The following is a 22,976-nucleotide window of genomic DNA, read 5'->3' as shown; positions in this document are numbered from 1 at the left end:
CAGGACCTCAGATGTCTGGCAAACTACCATTGCATACGATGCACTCTCCTCCACAGCCACTGTAGGAGGTGAGAGCATGCCAGTATCTGGAGAGCTGTCCAGTTCACTGGCCTCTCCTAGCACCTCATACCAGTCCGGCCTGCTCAAATACAAGACGCATGGCCTCGTAGAACTCTGAGCTGAGCGGGGGTCGCTCTGATTCCCGGAAAGTGGAGGGAGCCTCGGAGTAGGCCCTGGCAACGGTTCTGCAGAACCGTGCCTGGAACGTCGATGTTTCCAACTCATCTCGTCAGACAATGGAAGAGGTGAAGTCGAAGTATGCTGGACATCATCTTTTTGTGCCTCTTCCCCGAGTGCCCGGAGGACCTCAAATGGGATGAAGAGGACTTACGGATATTGGAGCAGTCCCACAACCTCCTCCTCGACCGGGACCATGATGTCCGAGGAGTCGCACCAGCCGAAGTCGCCTGCCAGGCCGGAATGAGCTTCAGGGACCGCTCCCTCAAAGCTTTCGGAGCCATGGCCCGGCAGTCCGAACACGACTGAGTCGTGGTCTGGGTCCAGGCACCAGAGACCTACCTGGAAGGGGGTCCGTTGCTGACATGGCGCAGTGGCAGGCGCCACATGGCTTGAACTTCATCTTCCTAGAAGCCATTCCTGCACAGACGCAAAAATGTCTCGACAAAAAGGTCGAAAAAGGCTTGTCAAAAAAGAGTGTAGTTCGATTTTGGATCTGTGCTTTAACCTGTGCGGACGGAAAAAAACTGACATACGCGTGCCTGGTGGTGCATTTATAGGAGACTGTGACGCCACAGGTGGTTCCAATGACGCCACGCGGATCCGAACAATGCCACCCGATGCCGCGCGCAAGGTTATTGCTCTGCAAAAGTTCCAGATTCCGAGCTGATGGCAGGAAATTCTGAAGGTAAGGTATCTCCAGGTAGATAAGCCCTTTTTTTTTTTTTTTTTAGAAGTATAGGACATATTTTCCAGTCAAGAATAAATAGGTGGAAGAACTAATGCTTCCCCAGAAGTAAATTCCTTTGGAGAACTGTGATTAAAACAAGTAGTTTGAGTCGAGTTCAAGGAGACTCACTTCACACGACGTGCAGTAGAAAATCTGAGGGAATCAGCCTCTGTTGGGAGTGTTTTAGAAGATGCTGTCGTTTGATTGGTTATAAGTGAAGTTTGTTCCTTTTTTTTAAATAAAAAAAAGGATGTAGATAGGCTTTTAAACTGACTTGTCATTCCCATTATAGCCTATGATACTGATATATATTGCTTTATTAAGGTACCATGGGACTCCCACTTCGATGACGGGGAATATTCAAGCATGTGAATCTATGAAAGATCAAATACGGATAAACAGGAGACTTAAAACACATGTTAATGGAGTGCACCTCCACCAAAAAGTTCTGGCCGGATATCAGTAATACAATATCTCAAATACTTCATACAAAATGGACTCCTACTTTAGCCTCTGTTACACTGGGCATCCTCCCCACTGACATTAAACAGGCATTAAACAAAGAGGACCTTCTCACATGGGACATTCTAGTCACAACTGGCCTTAAAGTTATCCTCAATGAAAGGAAAGACTCATCCAAACTATTCTCCCACACATGGTGGGAATGGGTGCAATTCACCAGAACTGCCTGTAACTCACTAAAGTTCTACTTGAAGCAACACCAATGAACAATGGTAAACTCTGGTGCAAACTAGACAAGTTTATATCTCACTCGTCTATGTAACCACGATCATTTGATCATTCATGTATTCACTCATTATCCCACCCCCCCCTCCTCTCCCCACTCCCTCCTCTCCCTACCCACCCTCCTTTCCCAGGTACTCCCTACTTTTCGCCCCTATCACCTTATCTTCTTTTACCTCCGCTCTTTTACTCTGTCTCATTCATCTACAACTGAGGTACTTTAGTCATTCACCACAAAATGAAAAACCGTTCCGTCACAATATATACACTTTACCCTCATCATTGCAAACAAATACACTTATCTCTAACCTCTACTTTTATAAATGTGGACCGACTCCTCAAGCTATATACCAAACTACTGTTTGATGGTACCATACAATGTATTGTTTATTTGCATTTATGTTATTTATTATTCTTATTGTATAAAATCCCAATAAAACACTCTTGAAATAAACAAAAAGGAAGACTGGAAGAAATTGTGACTATAAGGCTTTAAATTAGCACACTGTGACCCAGCTTTGGATCAAATTTGAGCTGCTAAATCGTGCAATTTGGTGTATTCTCTTTTGGGAAGCAGGCACTTTTTGTTGTCGACTAGTTGACAATCTTTTGGACTGTGAGGCCTAATCTTTAGAACAAGTTCACCCATGCCTGTGTTGAATTCCTGCCTGAACTGTATGTTGCAACTTGTCCATCAGTCGTCCAAAGAGTTGACCCCATTTCCTTAAATGTGCTAATAATGTTGACATGCAATTTGCAAATATCCCTGGGACTGACTGCAATCCAAATAGCAAATCCCTAAATTGATAGTGGTAACCGGCCACCCGGAAACGCAAATATTTCAGATGGCTGAGGTGAATAGGAATGCAAAAGTATGCACCCTGCAGGTCTAAGGTAGTCAAATTCTGATACTCTTATTAGATGGAGAATATTCTGCAAGGATACCATCCCGGACTTTTGATTTTTGGAGGGAAAAAAATAATTGAGCTGCCACAGCTCTACAATAGTTCTTCATTCTCCTGACTTTTTCCTGATTAAAGAAACAAGAGTAGAATCCTGAATTTTGCTGCAATCTGAGGACCTACTCTATAGGCACTTAAGAAAATTTCTTCTGGCAATTTCTGCAGATGAAGATGTTTAATACTGGTTGGCAATGTTCTTGGATGTTTCTCAAATTCTAAACTACGGCACTGTCTACTAAATCAAGGACTCATCTGGTGCTTCTCCAATATTCTGTGCAAGAGGTAATTTTCCTACCTACTTGTGTGGTAATCTGTGGAACGAAGTGATTGGCACTTGCCGTTTTGTAAGTGCTGCCTCCTCTTGAAATATGGTGCTTCTTTTAAGAGAAGTTCTTGAGTATGCAATTGATGTTGGCCTGTAGTGAGGCTGATAGTGCTGACTATATAGCTGGTGTTGTACAATATATGGCTGATATCTGTACTGATGGTATCCAACTGTATAGGCTGGTGTCCTTTCCCACCTATAAGGTCAAAAGGGATGCTGTCTGAACTGATTTAGAATTCCCAGAGATCTTGCAGTTTCAGTGTATATTTTTCAGCCTTGCAGCACCTATACATATTTATCAAAATGAGATAATATATTTAATTGCATATTTAGTATTTTACTCAGCAAATCAAGTGTAAACAATATATAGAAGACCCACTCATGTCTTCCTAAGGTGGCAGATCGAGCTAGCTACATGAAACAAGTAGTTGCTACACCCATAGATGCATCGATAATAGCTGCTAATGTTCACTTTCCAGGCATTAAAATGGTTATAGCCTCATACTTTTATCTCCTGGCAAACAGTATAACAGCAGTGCCAGATCAGACCATATTTGCTTGTCAAAATGGGTTAGAATAGCCAGTGTTTCCAGCTCTGACTGTAGTGTCAGACACTGTCTAGAGATTCTTTTCCCAATGTTAGACATGCCCTTTCCGACTTAAACGGAAGGTTCAGAACAGGGGGTTGACTGATTCTCAGACCTTCTAAGCACCACTTGTATAATAACGCCTGAATCTGATTTTGGATATATTCTACAAACTCCTTTGAAATACTGGTCCTGTCACTTGTCGGGATAAATGCAAATAAAATCTTACTGAAATAAATCTGCTTTTGGATGACCTACTAAGCATGCTGGAGTAGTATCCAACACCTTATATACTGCTAACACTGTGGCTGGATTCTGCAAGACTTGGAGGCCCTGTATATTTTCGATAACTGGTTTCACCTCCACTGAATTCTTGTGCATTTTGTAAGTCATAAAGGAAGCAGTCAGCATCCTTTCCTGGGAAAGGTAGACTGAAAAATGTGCATAACCTTTTGTTAGATCCGACAGCCTTAGGGTAGTCTTCCTCCAACTTCTTGCCTGCCTCCATTTTTCTGATCTCGTATTTGCTGGTTTCAGGACTCTGTGCACTTTACCTCTGCTGACCAGAGCTAAAATGCTTGTGCACTCTTCTTTAAACATGGTAACATTGGCTCATACCCAACTGGCATATTTAACTTACTTATAAGTCCCTAGTAAAGTGAATTACATGTGCCCAGGGCGTGTCAATTAAATGCTACTAGTGGGCCCTGCAGCACCTATTGTGCCACCCACATAAGTAGCCCCTTAACCATGTCTCAGACCTGCTGTTGCAAGGCCTGAGTGTGCAATTTCACTCCCACTTCGACTTGGTATTTAAACTACCTGCCAAGCCATTAACTACCCTTTTATTACATAAAAGTAACCCTTAAGGGAGGCCCTAGGTAGCCCACAGGGCAGGGTGCTATGTTGGCAAAAGGCAGGACATATCCTTTTAAGTTTTACATGTACTGGTAATGAATAACACCCAAAGTCGTTTTAGGGTCGAGTCTGTGCGAGCACGCGCTTGCATCAAGCATGCAAGACTCTGTTGTTTTCAGTAAAGGGCTTGGAGCCAGCCTGTCACTCACCATTTGTTGGCTTGCGTGGCATTCTTTTTTACAGCCTGGTAATTTGTCAAGGCAAGCCTGGCATCATTTCTGTTCCTCTTTGTGGAGCAGGAATCAAGCACCAATTGATTCAACTTAATTAGTGCCCGTCTGATGCTTCAGATGTGATCAAGGTACTATTTTGATCCTACTTCCAGTGCCCAGCAAACAGAAGGCTTGTGACTGTCAAAAACGTGCCCAGCAGGACAAACAAAATTGCAAGCTTTTTTTGTTTTTAAAGCAAACTTTTTTTAATTTTGTTGTCATCTTATCAGTTTACACTTGTTTTGTTTATGCTGGTATGCGCTGTTGTCAAAAGATAATTAACTTATTCTAGTTCACACAAGCTTTATTCGGTCGAATTTAACCATCAAAGCAATAACTTTACATCAAATAAAACCACGATCTGTGCATAGTAAATACAATATCAAAAGAAAAAAAATCTAAATCTACAATAGTACAATAAAATATTGATATAAAATCTCACATGTATCTCCCCTCTTATATGTGAGGAAGAACCATCGATCTTGGCTTCCTCATTATTGATTAGGAAAAGATCTCGGTAAACTTTAAACTATTATATAAAAACAATAGTTAAGTTAAATAAATTAAGAACAATGTTCGATTAAAGACAAATCATTATGATTTTATAAAAGGCGTGTACGTATGTGCCATGCGGACGCAAGGAACTTGCTGACCGCACAAGTTAGAAGGGAGGAAGAGTCTCATCATCAGCCTGAGGGCATCTTTACAAATTCTCAACCCCATATTCCTGCAGGCAGGGCGGAGCCATTTCCGCTGAGCAAACCCATAAGCAGGGCAGATAAAGTGCACTACAGTTTCTGCAGGGCCATTGCAACTTGGGCACTGATCGATTGGCGAAGAAGAACACCATGAACTAGTAAAAGACTTCAGAGGTAGGCATCCATACCTGAACCGGACATACAAACATTTGCTTAGTTGGTCAGAAATTAAGTCTAGAAAAGGTTCAAAATGAGGGTACCACTTGAAATCGAGAAATTGGGATGTCAACCTACCATATGAAGTACATAAGAGATAATTGTTCCTAACATGGGACCAGTAAACTGATCTCAAGTGTTCCTTCTGTGCCCTCCTTAAATTATAGGGCTGGCTCCAAAAGTCACTAAGTCTCAAGGTATGAAACCAATCCGAAATATACTTGAGCCAAGGGATAGAAAGTACATTCGGTCTATCCAATAGATCTTGTAGAGACTCCTTGTATACAACTAATTCAGGGGTAGTCCAGATACGTATCCAAAAAGTTAAAGGCCTTAGGGCTATTACATCAGAAATGTGGGAGAACCCCAGGTCCAGAAACACTGGAACCAAAGAGATACTGCGAGGGCATGCCAAAAGGGATCTTACAAAGTTATTTTCCCCCACAGATAGTTTGCTAGTTTTGGTACAGCCCCAAACCTCTGCACCATAGGCCGCTGCGCTCTGAGCCTTCACTAGATACATTTTAATGGCTGGGGAAACAACTTTCGCAGAAGTGGACTTTCGAAAGCGCAGAATTGCCCCTGATCTGTGTGCTAGGAGAGCTGAGCTTTATTCCACTTGGGCCCGCCAATTCATATTGTTGCTAATTCTCACCACTAAGTAATCGATGGAGCATACCTTGCTCAAAGGAACCTCATTGTGTAAGATAGTGCACCGTTTGGTGTGGCCACGACCAAAGATCATGAATTTGGTTTTGCTAGAGTTAAGCTCCAATCCATGATCTGCACAAAACACACTAAACCTATTCAAGAGGACCTGGAGGCCCATAGGTGTTTTGGAGATCAAAAGGGAGTCGTCAGCAAATAGAAGAATTTGAATTTTTAAATTGTTCTGGGAAAGGGCGTCATTTTGGCAGTCAGTTACAACTTGCACCACCTCGTTAGTAAACAAGGAAAAGAGAGTGGGTGCAAGGACACAGCCCTGGCGTACCCCCGCCTGATGTCTATACGGTCAGTGAGTTCCCCCTGGCTGCCCCATCTTACTCGTGCATAGGTGTTCTCATGCAACCTTTGAATTAGGTACACCAGATTCCCCGGGACACCAATTTTGTTTAGGACTTCCCATAGTTTCTCTCTAGGAACGAGATCAAAAGCAGACTTTAGGTCCACAAAGGCAACGTTCAAGTCTTGTTTGGCCAGAGTAACGTATTTCCAAAGTAACAGGAAAAGCCTAAAAACTTGGTCCATAGTACTAACTCTTGGGCAAAAACCGGCCTGGAGGGGGGATAAAACCTGGTTAGCTTGAACCCAATCCATAAGCCTATCTAAAACTTGCTTGGAAAAAATCTTTTGTAAGTTGTCAATAAGACTAATTGGGCGGTAATTAGCAGGCAGTCCTGCATCTCCTTTTTTTTATAGATAGGGATCATTTCTGCCCCAAGCCACGAATCAGGAATAGGGCCACCTGCTGCTATGGCATTCGACAATGTATTTATGTACCACGCACAAATGACAGGTTCAGACTTGAACAGGTCCCCCGGTATCTTATCAGGACCAGGAGTTTCGGCTATTGTAAAAACATTGTCCTCCGCGGGACCCTCAATAAGAAGTCTACATTCATCACCCCTATGGTCCACAGGGTCCTGCTGTATGGGTGGAGTATAAATCTCAGAGAAATGAGCCACCCATCTTTCGGGCTGGATGTACATGTTTAAAATGTCATTGACCCCTCTATACCTGTTGGTCAGCAACCTCCAAAAAGAACCCTCATCTCGATTTTTAACTGTATCCAGCAGCTTCTGCCAGATCTCAAATTCCCAGTTTTTCTTTGCTAAATCCAGAACCTTAGTATAGCTATGTCTGGCAGTCCTGATCTCCTCCTGTGAGTGCTTTTGGAGGGCCAATTTAAGATTGAGCCTCACATGGTCACAATCTTGATAGAAACATTCTCTAGATTGGATGATATCAGGAGTATGCCTAGAAGTGGTTTCCTTATAAAAAATCCTCTGAAGAATATTGTCAATTCGACATGGATGATCAGGATTGGGATACTATGAGCCTCTTGCTCAACATAGCTAGAGAACAATTGTAAAAAGGAAGAATAGATTTCCTTAATCAGGAATGGATTTGATATAACTTTTGGCCAACTGACACAGGTTTGCCTAAGGTTCTAACGGGGGATCGGGACATCAGTAGTCTCTAGATGCTGGGCTCTCCGAAATGCTTGGTTGGATAGAATAAGGCACAGGGGATTGTGATCGCTATCATAGAGAGGTACCACCTTCATATCCAGAGTATTTGACCAGAGCCTAATGTCGACCAGGAGATAATCAATGGTATTAGAAGAGTGCCCCCGCTTGAAAGTGGGAGCACGATTTGCATCAGATCTAGTACGACCGTTACATTCTCTAAGTCCGAATTGTAAGCAGGGGGAAGCCATCTGCATAGCAATACAAGAACCGATGGTGGGAGTATCATTCTTCGTTTGGGGAATACCCCAAGATTCATCTTCTTCGGATGTCAAATTACCTTTAAGGTTCTTGGATACAAAAGGACAATTTATGTCACCCCCAACCACCAGATAATTAGATGGATGCAGAAGTTCCATGTACTCAGCTACCAGAGCAAGTACCCTGGAGTCCATACTACAAGAGATGGACCTCGCATACACATTGACCATGATCACTATAAAACCAGGTTGGAATGTAAGTCTAACACCCAATAGATCTAATGAATTGAAGGATAATACAGAGTGATCACATTTCAATTTCTTATTTAATAAGATCATAAGCCCACCCATTGGTCTACCAAAACCTCCGGAGGCGGGCTGAGCTTCAGAAAAATATGTTATAAACCCGTCAACATGTATTATCTCTTCTGCCCAAGTTTCCTGAAAGAAGCATATGTCTTGCTTTGTAATGAGACTAACCCATTCGGGATCTCCCAACTTTTTCTCTATTCCAGCCACATTCCAAGACAAAATATTAAGTTCAGGAAGCACAATTTTGGGCCTGGCTCTCAAGGGTACAGTAAGCTCCAAATCCCTTGGTAGATTGTCTCTACAACCCGTAGTAACTACAATAGGAAGCTCTGTAGGTGGAGCAGCATTTAGTCAATCTAAGTCGGATAACAAAGGGGAAGGGATCTCAATCGTAAATAGTCGATTGCTCTTGGGTGGAACCTGGACCCCTCCTGTATGAGCGTAAAATGTGCTATCACTCCTTCGCATCTTGCCCCCCGGGGGTGCATAAAGAGGCCAATTCCGGTGTCTCTACCAGCTCTCAAAGAACTAGTCCGTGAATTAAAGGCCATAAGGTTATCAACCATGGTGGAATCGAAAAAAATAATTTAAATATAATCAGAATCTGAATCAGATTGGGCATATCTGCGTACCTCACGAATATCAGACCGAATAACAGAGAGACATTTCCTATGTACGCGAATCCAATAAATAACTTTATTGGTGAGAGAGTCATAAGACTCCCTGTAACCGGCGGGCAGCCTGGGGACCCCTGTCATGTAGATATAGGCATCCTTCCTGCTCTGGCCATGTCTCCCCTTCAAATAAATCGCCTGAATTAGTCTAGGTTGGCCTAGATTTGGAACTCTGGGTGAACTGATGGGCACCTGTACGCCCATACCATCCCTAGCTTTCTTGAAAAAAGGAATTTTACAAGTAATGCTTTGATCGTTGTTTTTTAAGGCAAGGTTGGGCATTCGCCCAGTAACAGGGGGTGGTGATAGGCAAGTCCCCTTTTTGTTCATCACCATGCTTGTGGACTTCGCCCCAGACTTTGAGCGTTGGGGGGAAATAGTTCAGTCCCTATAATCTAATGTTGCTAGCATATTTAACCCCCCGGTCGGCTCAAAGTTATGGTCATCCGTACTGGGCAGTTTGCAATTACATACTGCCTTCTGATCAGCTAATCCAGAAATCTTTTCCAAGATTACCACTACCAAGGACTTTAAATCGTCCAGCTTATGGGAAATAATTGCCAGTTCAGGTGCTCCTTTAGGCTGTATCAACCAGTCCTGTTCCTCTATATTGGGTTCAGCTGAGATTAAGGGTAGAGGACATCCTGGACTCCCACTAGAAGTGGATAGGGGTAAAAATCTGTTCGAGCAGGGAATGTCAGTAGAGATTGTGGTCTTAGGGCCTGAGTGGAGGGAGTCCTTAGTTTGAGTGCATTCAACGGCTTCGACGTTCGGGATATGCCTCTTTGATGGTAAAGGAATTGCAGCCTGGGTTGTAGGAGGCGGATGAAGGTCCACTTCCACAGTCAAATGAGGCGCCCATGGTTTCTTATTAAAGAGATCAGGAATCTTCCTGTGCGTGACAGTGGCACAAATTGGGGGGGCAGTAATAGATGGACTCCTTAATATTGCCTCAACTTCCTCAAACAAGGAGTCAATAGTTTCGAATTGATTCCTAATAGGCTTGGAGTGGTCATCTACTTTCCCACTGACTCGCTTCTTGTGTTTTTTAGCACCAGAGTGTGGCGCGGAGACGTCATCTGCCTTCCGCTTCCCCATTACTTATGTGCAAAGTCAGAGTTTTATGAAAAAGGAGGGAGAGTAGAATAAATACCAAGGGCCAACGTAGATCTCGTTGCCTGAAATACTTAAATACCAGGCCGAGTGTGAGGTTCAGCACAGCCTAAAGTAAGCAGTGTTAACAAGGAGCTCTGCCCCTGTGAAGGACAATCAAGCTGTATAACAACGGTCCAAGACCGTATCCCTTGTCACTTAAGCTAAAATAAACTGGGACTCTTTTGAACCATGCTACATAGTGTCCTGATCCAAATAACCAAGGACCCCAACTTATTCAAAATGAGACCTATTGCGTTGCAAATGCTTGTTCACTATTGTGAAGCCTGCTCCTCTCATAATCCAGCATTAGGATTTCCCTTATATGCCTATATGTGGCATTGTCATGTTTGGTATGGTTGGAATGGTAGTGAGAAATCCTGCTTAGTGGTGAAACTGGATTTTACATTACTATTTTAGAAATGCCACTTTTAGAAAGTAGGCATTTCTCTGCACAATCTGCTCTCTGTGCCTTACAGCCAGGTCTCCAATCCACGTTTGGCCTGTGCTGGTTGACAGCTCCACTTGGGCATTACACACCAGACAGCCATAAACACAGGACACTCAGTTGCATCTGCATACTGATGGGTCTTCCTGGGCAGGAAGGGAGGAGGTGCTTTCACACTTCAAAGGCTAGTGGCCTGACCTCACACAAAGTACTGATAACCACCAACAGATCTCCTGGCAGACACGACTGGGTTGAAAGGTGAGCTGGTGCATTCAAAACCACTCTTTGAAGTCTCCTCCACTTCAAAAGCACATTTGGGTATATATACTGGGTCTATGACCCCTTCAAATCAGACACTTCTGGAACTACAACTGGACTCTGTCAGAGGGACTGCCGTGCTGCCCTAAGGACTCATCTGAACTGCTTTTCTGGAAGGACTGCTCTCCTGCTTGTTGCCCTGCTGCTCCCTGACTCTGCTGGAAGGACTCTGCCTTACCTCCACAAGTGATCTCCAAGGATTTTTGACTTATCTTGCCTCCTGTTAAGAAGTCTCATGACCAATAAAGACTTCACCAGAGAAAGAAAATCCACTGCGTCAGAAAACTGAATGCCTGCAAAAATCAACGCATAGCCTACAGAATTGATAGATCACATGTCTGGTGGCTTGAAAATCGCCACAGCGCCTACCGGATCAATGCAGTGCCCATTTTATTTTCACAGCCCATTTTGGATTTTCAACTCATCGTCCCTTAGCATCAAAATATTTCTGCACCGCAGTAAGGAGGCAAGGCTGCCCACCTGGAAATAAACACATCCCTTGCCAGCGAGGAAAGAATAGACGCATCACCTCAACCATGTCGTAAAAATCAATGCATCGAATTACCTTCCGATGCATCACATCCACTGCGGCCCTGTCATTATTTTTTATGCATCCCCAGTACTTTGTGCTAACATACATATATTGACCTATGGACAAGACTTGCTAAACCTCTAAAAAGTAATATCTTATCTTGTGAATATTGGTTTCCTGTTTTTTTATTCAGATAAATATGATGTATTTTTCTAAACTGGTGTAGAGTACTTTTTGTGGTGTTTTCACTATGCTATTGTACAAGTTATTGCACAAATACTTTATGCATTACCTTCCAAGTTAAGCCTGCCTGCTCTGTTTCAAGCTACCCGAGGGTGAGCACAGGATAATTTAGGTTGCGTTGTGACTTACCCTGACTAGAACTATGGTCCATACTTGGACAGGGTGCATACCTCTGCCAATTAGAGACCCAATTTCTAAAATCTTTTTTAATGCTGAAAGAGCAATCTTATCAGGTTATTCCTGTAAACAAGGACCACTTTCCCTAGAAGAGTAGGAAGAAAGAACTTGAAGTATAAAGTAACTAAGAGATTCTGCATTCTGCTATGAAACATCCTGTTCTCTGGGACTTTCTTTGAAAGATCCCAACATGGCCTCCAGCACAAACTCCAAGCAGGTTATTCTTTTTAGAGGTTTGGAGATTTGAAGTGTGAAAGGGGACACCCCTCAAAAACTATCCCCAACCCAACAGTTTGAGGCCCCATCTACTTACCACAACAACTGTCACCACACAGGTCCATGGAGTGCATCTTCAAATGGGCCGAAATAAGCTAGTGTTATTTATTGTGGAAGGGCCTTCAGCCTGTCAACTAGGTCATTGTCTTTTACCTTGAGGGTAGAGGGAACATTATTGTCTGAAGTTAAAGACTTTTCATAATAATCTGTACTGGCAAGAAAGTGGACTGCACAAAGAAAATAACCAGGAAGTAGTTTCAACTTAAGAATTTGATGCAGTGTGGGGCTCGCCGTGAAAATGTACCGCATAAAGTAAAACAATGGATTTTAGTACCATCACACAGCTGATAACACAATTCCAAAATAAAGTAGAACAAGCATTTGCAATGCAATGGGTCTCGCATCTGCTCAACAGAGCCTCGTATGTTTTCAGTAGTTCACCGGTGCTCTCGAGGAGGGCTAAACACCAGAAAAGGCAAAACGTCTGCATGCTTTTCACTAATGAAATCAAGCAAATTTTAAAAGTCAAGCCCACAAACCAACCAAACTCATGGGCGTGGTTAAAAGACCACAGAGAGATTACAACAGAGGCCAGAGCATGTGCGACCCTAAAAACAGATCTTGATCTTTGCTCCAAAGTACGTGATGAAAAACAAGGCCAAACAATTTTGAAATGGGCCAGGTTTTGATTGTGCATCCAATTAATACTCAATTATATAGCTTTGATTGAAACCGACATGATACTGCCAATGCCTGACCAGACCTACATCAAAATATGCTTCCTTGTTTTCTTTCATTTGTACCAACCAGCAGACTTCTGCATTTTAATCTGAAATCTGAACATGTGGGCAAGATTCACAGAACATTTTCATAAACCCAAGAAATCCAGTCAAAAACCTTAAACCAAGCTATTCTCTTTTTTTACCATACCCTTCTTCTGTGATCTTGTGACAATTACTCACATTTGCAAAGACCACTAACACAACATAGAAAACTTCCAGTGCAACAATCATTTGGTGTAAGGAAGGTTTAAGATCTTTCTAAGAACAGTATTTCTAGATTATCTTTCATCCCAAATCTACAATAAACTGAAACCATTGTAGGCCTCCTTGAGAATGAAGTGAAAGATATTCCTCAAAACCAAAAACTGGTCAATGGAAATGCATTATTTAAATTAAACCACTCGTACTTAATTGCAGTGGACACATTTTTTTTTACACACTATCAGTAAAAACTGGGCTAGCAGCCTGGAAGGTCATTTTTGGGGCAAAGTCAAGTGTGCTATATACATTGATGGCCCCAGTCTTGAATAGTAAATTGAACAAAAATCATGGGTCATGGAAGAGACTTCTGTAATTGGGAGTGAATTAAAAATGTTCAGGCATTTCAGCTATAATGTTTTGTTTTTCTCTGTATAAACAGTCGCAGACCACCTCAGTCTCTGAAACCAGTTAAAACAAAGCTATCCCAACGCCAAAGAGAAATGTAAATACACTTGGATGGGAAGTCTTGTAACTAAACGCACTGCTGTTATTCATCAAAGTTAAAAACATGTAAAAATATATATATATTAGATTTGGTTTCAGTGAATGACCTGCCTACAACTTATTTAAAGCTTTTTAACACTTCTTACAAAAAATGACATTTCATAATAACAACATAAATAATGCAGCACACAGAAGAAAAACAAGTTAAAGGCTTCCAGTCACCTATCACAAGGTCCCTGCCATCCACAAGGCCAGCCGAGACAAGCTCCTGAGACACGCCATCTGAGGTATCTGAAAAAAGACAGACAGTTATTCAATGGTGTCCATAATGCGGTGACAAAGCTTACAAATGAAGGGACGGAGTCTTAAAGACGTCGGAGTAAGAAAATAGTCCTTTTTGTCATTTTTAAATACCCACCACATGGATGCACATTTGGGTATATTTTTTTAACTCATTTTTAAATAGAATATATCTTGTACGACAAGAAGTACAATGATCTTTATATACAAATTAGATAAACATATGGTACTGTGAGAACGATTTGTAAATTTCATTACTTTCAATAGTATACTCTTAATGCAGACAATAAGAGGAAAATTGAAACAATGTAAAGAACACACTGAAAGACTGACTGTGCTACATAAAAAAATGTGTATATGCAATTACACAAGAGTACCTTGAGTTTAAACCATATCTGTGCGCTATTGACAGAATATGTTTTGGAAACGTCAACACATTTCTAACAACATAGCTTAGTTCAGCTGGTCTCTTCGAAATTTCCTTTTCAGTCCAGTGCCAAAACTATGTAGGAGAGGTGATGATAAAGTATCCTGGGTTGATGAAGGACAGGTCTCAAGCATGTGTACCAAAAAACTGTGCATGAAACGTCTCTCTAGCCTGGTCCCTTTGTGTGAGCGGTACCACATCTACTTGGAAGCAGGACAGACATCCAGAGATGGATTAAGAGGGAGAAGCTAGACTTGTTTATGTTGAGATGGCACTGGGTGTGAACCCTCACCTAGGAATTAGTCTGATTAAGTACAGAATACAAAATCCATGTTAGGTGCGTAAGTAGTTACACTTTTTAAAAGCGTCAGTCAGAGACACCACTTCAACAAGCTTACTAAATACCAAATCCCTAAAAACTAGAAGAGGTGCCAACAGCTGGGGGTACAGGGGACAAAATAGTCTTGGCTAAAAGAGGTCAAATAGACCGGCTAAATGCCCGTAGAGGCAAACCTGCTGTTAAATTCTATAAACCTGGACAAAAAGTAGCTGTTGGTTTCTATTAATAAGTGCACATTTCTATTGAAATCTCAAAACCATAGGAAAGAAATGAAAGCAGGCCTGGGTAACAGCAGTTCTGGTGCCAATCTTTGTTCTTCTGGGTATAGGAAGATCTAAATAGTACATTTAGTCAGTGCTTTGATCAAGTTATTCCAGTGAGTCTGGAATTTTTTTAATGTCCTGCATTTTTTTTTGCCTCGTATTGCTCTAAGTGTACAGAGAGAGAGGGATCATCGGTCTTCCCATCGCTTCAGTGATTTACTTAACGTTTGAGATCAAAGGGTCACAATATTATCAAAATCAAGTGAAGGTTATCTGCTGCATATTCCCTGATGAGACAGGTTAAGAACATACATAAAATGAATATAAGGTTACCTTTTAAAAAAAAATGTTTAAAAATAAATGAAGTTGCTAAAACTTCATTTTTCATCAGCTTCAACATGAAACGTGTAGTGTCTTGCATGATTTAGAACGGAATCTTTCTGGCTCCCAGCAGACTCCATTGCTCCATTTTCAGTGCAATGTAATTGCTAGAATGGAATGTGCTGAAAGCTTGGTTTAGAATGTGGAAGTTCACAGGTGCTTGCAGAGTAATAAAGACCTATGATTTCCAGCTACATGTGTAACCGGAGTCGGTGACGGGTACCCAGGATGGGGAAGACGCTACAACTGGCATGATGATGGGATAAGTAACCTGAAGAGGAAACTGTTCTCCTGGAGAGTTTGCCATGGTCCAAGCAAACTTGTAGTGCATGCCACATGTGCCTTTTTTGAAGTGCCGAATAGACAGCTGGCGTAGGTGGAGTCAAAGCGGAACTCCAGCCGGTGTGAAGCATGTGAATGGAAAGAAACCTTCACTAAGAAATGTACACATCGTGGTCACAAAGCTACAGCTATGATCATACAAAAAGGTACCACGCTACACCACACAAAATAAAGTTATATGGAGTGTTAACTCCGAAGGCGGATTCAACCAAGTTTACACAGAGCAGTTAAAGACAAAAATCAGACAGAGCTCAACCAGGTGTAAGAGAATACAAGTTGAAATCTAAAAAGAATGAAGTAGATGACTAACCAAGCCCGCTACAGGGAGTCATAGTGACACAGGAGTCAATGAAGTGGCTCAAGAACAGGTGCTCTGGGTTGAGCTTACATAGCTGTCCATACTTAAAGCAGTTGCTCATCAAGCTACCAAGTGGGGCTCAGAATAACTTCATAGATCTGCTAAGAGTTAAGCATTGAAGGCAACAGTTGGGTCTGAGAAGTTTGAAGATGGAAGCTTAGAAAGAAGATACCATTCCAACTAATATTAAGGACAACCCTGAAGCTCAAACGTCAAAAGATTTTAAAGAGAGTTTGCACAAACCTAATCATCCTACAGTATCCGAGAGCATGTACTCTCAATGTCAGTAAGTCCAAAACTGGTCTACAATGCTGCTGCCTTCCTGAAATCCCCACTACGTTTGGATACTGCCAAAGGGCAAAATATTGGCAATAGATAGAATGCCTGGATAGAGACATTTGAAGATTTCTTTGATGCACTTGAAGAGATTGCTAACAGAAAGATGATCAAATATCTAAAAAATCTTGGTGGAGACGGTGTGAGAGAAGTTAAAGAAAATGCTGAGCACTGACAAAGTGGTCACATACCGTCAGATTAAGAATGTGTTGAATCTCAAGTTAAATCCAGTACCAAAAGTCAATTATAAACAATACATTTTCAGTCAAGAACGTCAAAGAGTTGATAAAACAATCGATGAAGAAGCCATGCAGCTTAAAGTTATTAATGGATGCTTTTCCGAATCTTTCAGACAACGAATGCTGAAAGAAACTCTTAGTCTGCAGCGTGTGTGAGGGGCTGCCAGAACCGAGAAAAATGCTGAGAAACAAGCCGTTGACATGGAAGTCAGAGGTGCCCACAGTCATGAGCGTGAGAAGTAATTCAAAACAAAAGAACAACAAAATTATGTCTACACATAGAAAGAGGTGTGTTTCAGTTGTGGATTTTCATTTCCACCTGAAGGAAAGTGTCCCGCCATTGGACAGATATGCCAATGCTGTGGTAAAGAGAAACATTTAGTGACGATATGTGGAGCAAAGGAAAAAGTAAGTATATCATAGTGCGAAGACAATTTGGCTGCCAGAACATACCAGAAGCAACGTTCGACACACGCCAAGTAGCGACATCAGTTGAGGCAACTAGATACTAAACGAAGTTGACTGTTATAAAAAATCGTCAAACAGCTCTTCAGAAAAATGTGCACATGTTGGACTGGTTGCATGTGAAGAATAAAGTCAGTCAAAGAACAGTCAACATGTACAAGCAACAAAATCATACAAACACTGTCCAAAGATTATATTGAAAATAAAAGTATGTTCAATACCTTTCATCATCGACAAATATAATGCCCGAAGAGAAGTAAAATGAACTGCCTCCATTAACGCGGCTTACGCAGTCAAAGATCAAAGTGTATACCTGGGCTGCATCTACACCCATGAAGATAAAATGTTCATTGATAGTGACAGTGAAACATAGGAAAAACAAAGGTACAAGTACCAATCCATTTGCTTCAAGGTGCAGCGGCATGTGCCTACTTGCTCAGTTTCAATACGACTGGTGACATGGAACTGAGTTCTGTGAATTACAACATGAATGCTCATAACAAAATAGCAAGTCAAGTCCCTTCATTATTTCATGATTTAGGAAAGTTAAAGACTATGAAAGTAAAACTGAATATTAATGAGGAATTCTGTCCTATGGCTCAACAACATAGATGAACTGCTTTTCATTTACAAGAAGCTGTTGAGAGAGAACTTGAAACGGTACTTAAGCATGATATTGTTGAATGTTCCACAGGTCCAAAGCATGGGTTTCTCCCACAGTAGCAGTGCCCAAAAAGGACCATGAAGGAGCTGTGCATGTGCAGACATGCACCTGTGTGTTGCTTTACACTTCAGAATAACAGAACTATGCACTTCAGGATAGTTTAGGGCACAACTCTTCTGGGTTAGACACAAAGCCAGGAGGACTGATTGTCCCAAACGAGACTACCTGCGCAAGTCGATTTGGGTTCCCTGACTTGATGTACGGCAGAGGGATGCAGAATCTCTTTTCGGTGAAGCCTTTCATTTTATAATCATTTGAGCATATTGTGTGTGTATGTGTAGTATGCATTTATTCTTGCAGCTACTTTCATGTTATTTTTCATGATATCACAGAGTGCTTGTATTCTTGCAGTTATTCTCATGTTATTTTTCATGATATTTTAGTGTGGTCAGTTTTGCTATATGAGAACTTGTACCATAAATAAACTTGATTATTCTACTTATTAAGGTGTTTGAGAGTGATTGTTTCACGTTGTGCCCTAAACTATCCTGAAGCGCATAGTTCTGTTGTTCTGAAGTGTAAAGCAACACAACCTGGCAAACCAAGCAATTGAATGAGAACGACTTCAAGATCCGCACATTGCTCACATAACGCAATTGAACGGTGCCAAGGTCTTCCCTCAAATTGATTTAAACAAAGGTTATCCACAGTTACAATTTGAAGAAAACTGCAGGTATATTACAACCTTTTCTACACATGCCTGTTTTTTTTTTTTTTTTTTTAGATAAAAGAGACTTAGGGCCTGATTACAACTTTGGAGGAAGGTGTTAATCCGTCCCAAATGTGACGGATATACCACCAGCCGTATTACGAGTCCATTATATCCTATGGAACTCGTAATACGGCTGGTGGTATATCCGTCACATTTGGGACGGATTAACACCTCCTCCAAAGTTGTAATCAGGCCCTTAGTTTTGGTGCATCATCGCCTGCGGAACCTTTCCAAGCTATCATTCGGTGTGTCATACAACTTGCTGTGAATGCATTCAATTATAGCGATGACATTAGTTTTCAGAGCTATACAGAGGGAGCATGATAAAGCTCTCTCACAAGTATGTCAATTACTCAGTGATGCCGGTTTGACTTTGAATGGCGACAAGTTTGAGGTCTATAAAGTAAAATTTAAATTCTTTGCCCATATCTTTTCCGATGCGGGAATGACACCTGATCCTGTAAAAGTACAAGTTTTGACAAATACTGAACCCCCACAAGATGTTTCAATGGTGTGTTTGTTTCTTGGAATGGCTAGTTACTGTTTAAGCACTGTTGGGGCTCCATTACATAAGCTGATGAAGAAAAACTTTTGTTTCAATGGCCAAACGAATGTCAGAAAAGTATTGAGAGAATCAAACATGCCATTGAAAATTCTTCAGAAATGGTGCACTTTAATCCAAAGCTTCACACAGATTGTGGTCATCGCTAACTGAGTCGGGTTAGGTGCTATACTTACAGCACAGTGTACGCCCAAATGCTAAATGGCATACTATGGCCTATGCTAGTAGATGTCTGTCTCAAACAGAACAGGCTTACTCACAGACTGAGAAAGAAAGTTTGGCTGCAGTATGGGCTTGTGAACGTTTTCATGTGCTCCTGTAAGAAAAACAGTTCATGCTGGTGACTGATCATCAAGCTTTGCTGACCATCTTTGGCAATCCAAATGCCAAGATGTCTCCTCGAATTGAATGGTGGTGATTGAGATTTTAGGAGTACGATTATACAATAGTGCATTGTCCATGAAAGGATCAGAATCCCACTGACTGCTTTTCGAGAGTACCCAGAAAAAGTAACAGTAGTCCATCCAGGACGGCTCAGGCCTACATCGATTTCACTGTCAAGTCAAGTACACCCTCTGCTGTATTGTTAGCTCAGATTGTCACTGTCACAAGTCATGACAGTGGCCTGATGAAGTTAAAAAACATTATTAAACATCAGTCTTGGAATAAACACATTAGACGTCTCAGTAATAATAGTGAATATCAAAAATACAAAAATTGTCAAAGATTAATTGTCCATAACTCAGGAAGAAGTTATATAACAAGGATCGAGGACCCTGATTCCAGAGGGTTTGAGACAAAAAGTGACTGAAGTGTCTCCTAAAGGGCATCGGGCATTGTTGTCATGTCACAAAGAGAGCTCTCTGAAACAGAGTTTGGTTTCCATACCTAGATGAGAAAGTTGAAAAGGAAAAGGAAAGGCCTGTCACATATGCAATTGTCTGTTAACCAAAGTTACTCAACATAGTCTGAACAGGTTAGAACTCCCTAACATGCTTGAGAGAGAACAGTCATTGATTTCTTTGGTCCACTTGATAATGGAGATTATTTAATGGTGACTGCAGATAAATGATCAAAAGTGCCTTTGGTTGAAGTTGTCTTATCCACAACTCATGAACGAGTAATCAAAAAAACTTGATGGCATCTATGCAACATGGAGCATACCAACCATTGTCAAATCTTACAATGGTCCTCCCTTCAACAGTAAAGATTTGAAAGAATTTTGGGAGCATCTGAACATAGAGCATCAAAAGCTCACACCTTTATGGTTACACGTCAATGGACTTGTTGAGCATTTTATAAGTACACTAAAGAAAGCAGTGCAGCATGCAACTCTCAAGAAACTCAACTTGAAACCAGTATTGAATTCTACTCTACAAGCTTATCATTCAACACCTCACTTGAACACGGGTGAAGACCTGTGACTTTGTTTGGGAAAGCAATGACAACCAAGCTGCTCCAATGGACTACTGTAAGAGATAAAAATTGAAACATGATTCGTACCAGGGACTTGGATAACAAACAGAAAATGAACATTTATGTAGACAAGAGGCGATATGCAAAAGACCTCTTGTTCAGAAAAGGAGTTGTAGTGATCGTTTGACAGATACGCAAAAGAAAATCTGATGCTCGTTGTGATGCTAAACCTTTCCAAGTGGTGTCTACCAAAGGACACATAGTGACTGCCCAGCATCCTGGAAAGTCTATTACCAGAGACTCTTCTCACTTCAGGCCTGTGTTTCATTTGTCTTCAACTCGTGATGGTGAAAGAAAGACTGATTCTGAAAACTCAGTGACTGTTGATGATTCCTTGCCATCTTTATTAATCTTTGTCCCTGAAGATGACAGCCTACAGCTTCCAGTAATCCACTCAGGTTGGATGATACAAATGGCAAGAAGATTGATTGAGGAGGTACAATTCTATATGTTTTTATATACATGTGTATTACTAATGATTTTCTAAAAAACAAAACAAATGTTCATTTAACACAGGGGGGGAAGTAGTGTCTTGAATGATTTAGAACAGAACATTTCTGGATCCCAGGAGACTCTGTATCAGTGCGACAGTCACTAAATTGGAATGTAATGAAATGAAAGCTTGGTTTAGAATGTGGGAGTCCACATGTGTGCCCAGAGGAATAAAGAGGTGTGATTTATAGCTCTGTGTGGCCTAGTTGTTGGCAGGTACCCAGGCTGGGGAAGACGCCACGCTAAAACAAGTACATTTCAAGTTACAGAAATGAAGGTATAGTTACGAATTTATGGAACTCATGATAAATCTTGTATAGAATGCCTCCCAAATCAGAAGATTTTGTAAATATCTTTGGAACAAAGCACTTGGATACACAAATACAAACCACTTTTGTTAACATGTAGTACTCCCTATGTGTGCAGATAGAGGAACGGAGACATTGGGAGAGGTTTTTTTCCCCCAGTTTCAGACAATTGTGTCAAGTAGAGTAACCAGAACTACAACTACGGTCATATGATTTGTTATCAACCTAAGCACATGTACTCTATAGTTCATATAAGTATGATAAATATACATATTCACATAAATGTAGTCAACTAAACCTTTTTTATTACCTCTGCAGTAAAATAATGAACGGTAAGGAACACTTAGTGGGTTCCATGCTTTATCAACTGTTCTGGACCACTGGACAATTTTTTTTTGTGCAACCAAGTGGAAAGTATCTCACAATTCACAGATTCAGAATTTGTGTAATTTCACTTTACGAAAAATCACCTTTGATGGTGGAATTTGTGCCAAGTTTTCCAGAAACATAATTTAAGGTGTAGTGTAACTACAGGAATAGGTGAACATTTACAAACACTCTGGGTTTGCACTTACCTCTGGCAAGCAGTGTGTCACCATTTAAACATGTGTACAATATCTGATGTTTGAGGCAAGAGTTAGTGCCTTTTAAGAGTGAAAAAGGGAAACAATCCCATAATCAGAGGCTTGCCGGAGGTAGGAATTTCTCCTTAGGAAAATAATCTCTGTGGAGAAAGGAACTGTGTAAATGATTAATTCCACATAATTTACTCATGCAGGTTTTCAACCAGGAGCATGTGAGCTTCTAGATTGAAATTTGCTAAGGAAAGTTTGTGATGTGGAGTATTCCAGAAAGTTTACAACTGTCATTCATTTTTAAAAGGACTCAGAGTCTTCAGTAACCGGATTCCTATAAAAGCCTGAAACATACTCTAAATGCAGATTTATTCCTAGGAATGGATTTCTCACTTTTGTGAAACGTGCACTACATGATCAGTTTTACAACCAAGTCTAGAGCAGAATGGAAGGCTGGTGTGATCAGATTTCACAAGGCTGAAATGTCTAACTATACCAATTAATTTAGGTATGTTCTATTGTCTAGCTTACCTCTCCCTGGAGTGAATTCAAATCTTATATCATTTAATTCTTTCTTTGAATTCCTGTTGAATAGAAAACATTTTTAAATGCATATATAGAGACAGAGATTAACGTTAGTTACAATATTTTACATATCATATCAGGGAACTATAAACTGGAGCTTTAGAGAGCACTGTAGGTTACATAAAAACGTTTAAATTATACACAGGTTATGTTTTAATATCAAAAAGGTAAATTAACTACTTTCATAGATCCTTTCATAAATACTTGAATTTAATCAACACTGATAGATGAATGGCTAATAAACATTTTTATACTGTTTTAATTTTTCATTGAAAGAAAAAAAGAGAAGGTTCATAATAAAACCCAGATTACTCATGTATGTTATCAAAGGAATCAATTAAAGTGTGGTAGTTACATCGTCCCTAGCAACATACCTTAGATAAACATCAGTGAA

The 22,976-nt window shown here is 40.9% G+C and overlaps 1 protein-coding gene across 2 annotated transcripts in view; it reads right to left on the bottom strand.

Moving 5' to 3' along the window:
• OXSR1 (oxidative stress responsive kinase 1) overlaps window positions 1-22,976 on the bottom strand; it is a 645,496-nt gene that overhangs the window by 65,991 nt on the left and 556,529 nt on the right. For both annotated transcript variants that reach the window (XM_069211068.1, XM_069211067.1), the window contains exons 15-16: window positions 22,529-22,581; window positions 13,920-13,988 (exon numbers count right to left, since the gene is read on the bottom strand). In XM_069211068.1, coding sequence (XP_069067169.1) covers window positions 13,920-13,988; window positions 22,529-22,581 — 122 coding nt within the window. The remainder of the gene's footprint in view (window positions 1-13,919; window positions 13,989-22,528; window positions 22,582-22,976) is intronic.

This window comes from Pleurodeles waltl, chromosome 10, assembly GCF_031143425.1.
Source record: "Pleurodeles waltl isolate 20211129_DDA chromosome 10, aPleWal1.hap1.20221129, whole genome shotgun sequence".
NCBI lineage: Eukaryota > Metazoa > Chordata > Amphibia > Caudata > Salamandridae > Pleurodeles > Pleurodeles waltl.
This window is presented reverse-complemented; position numbering and strand designations above follow the sequence as displayed.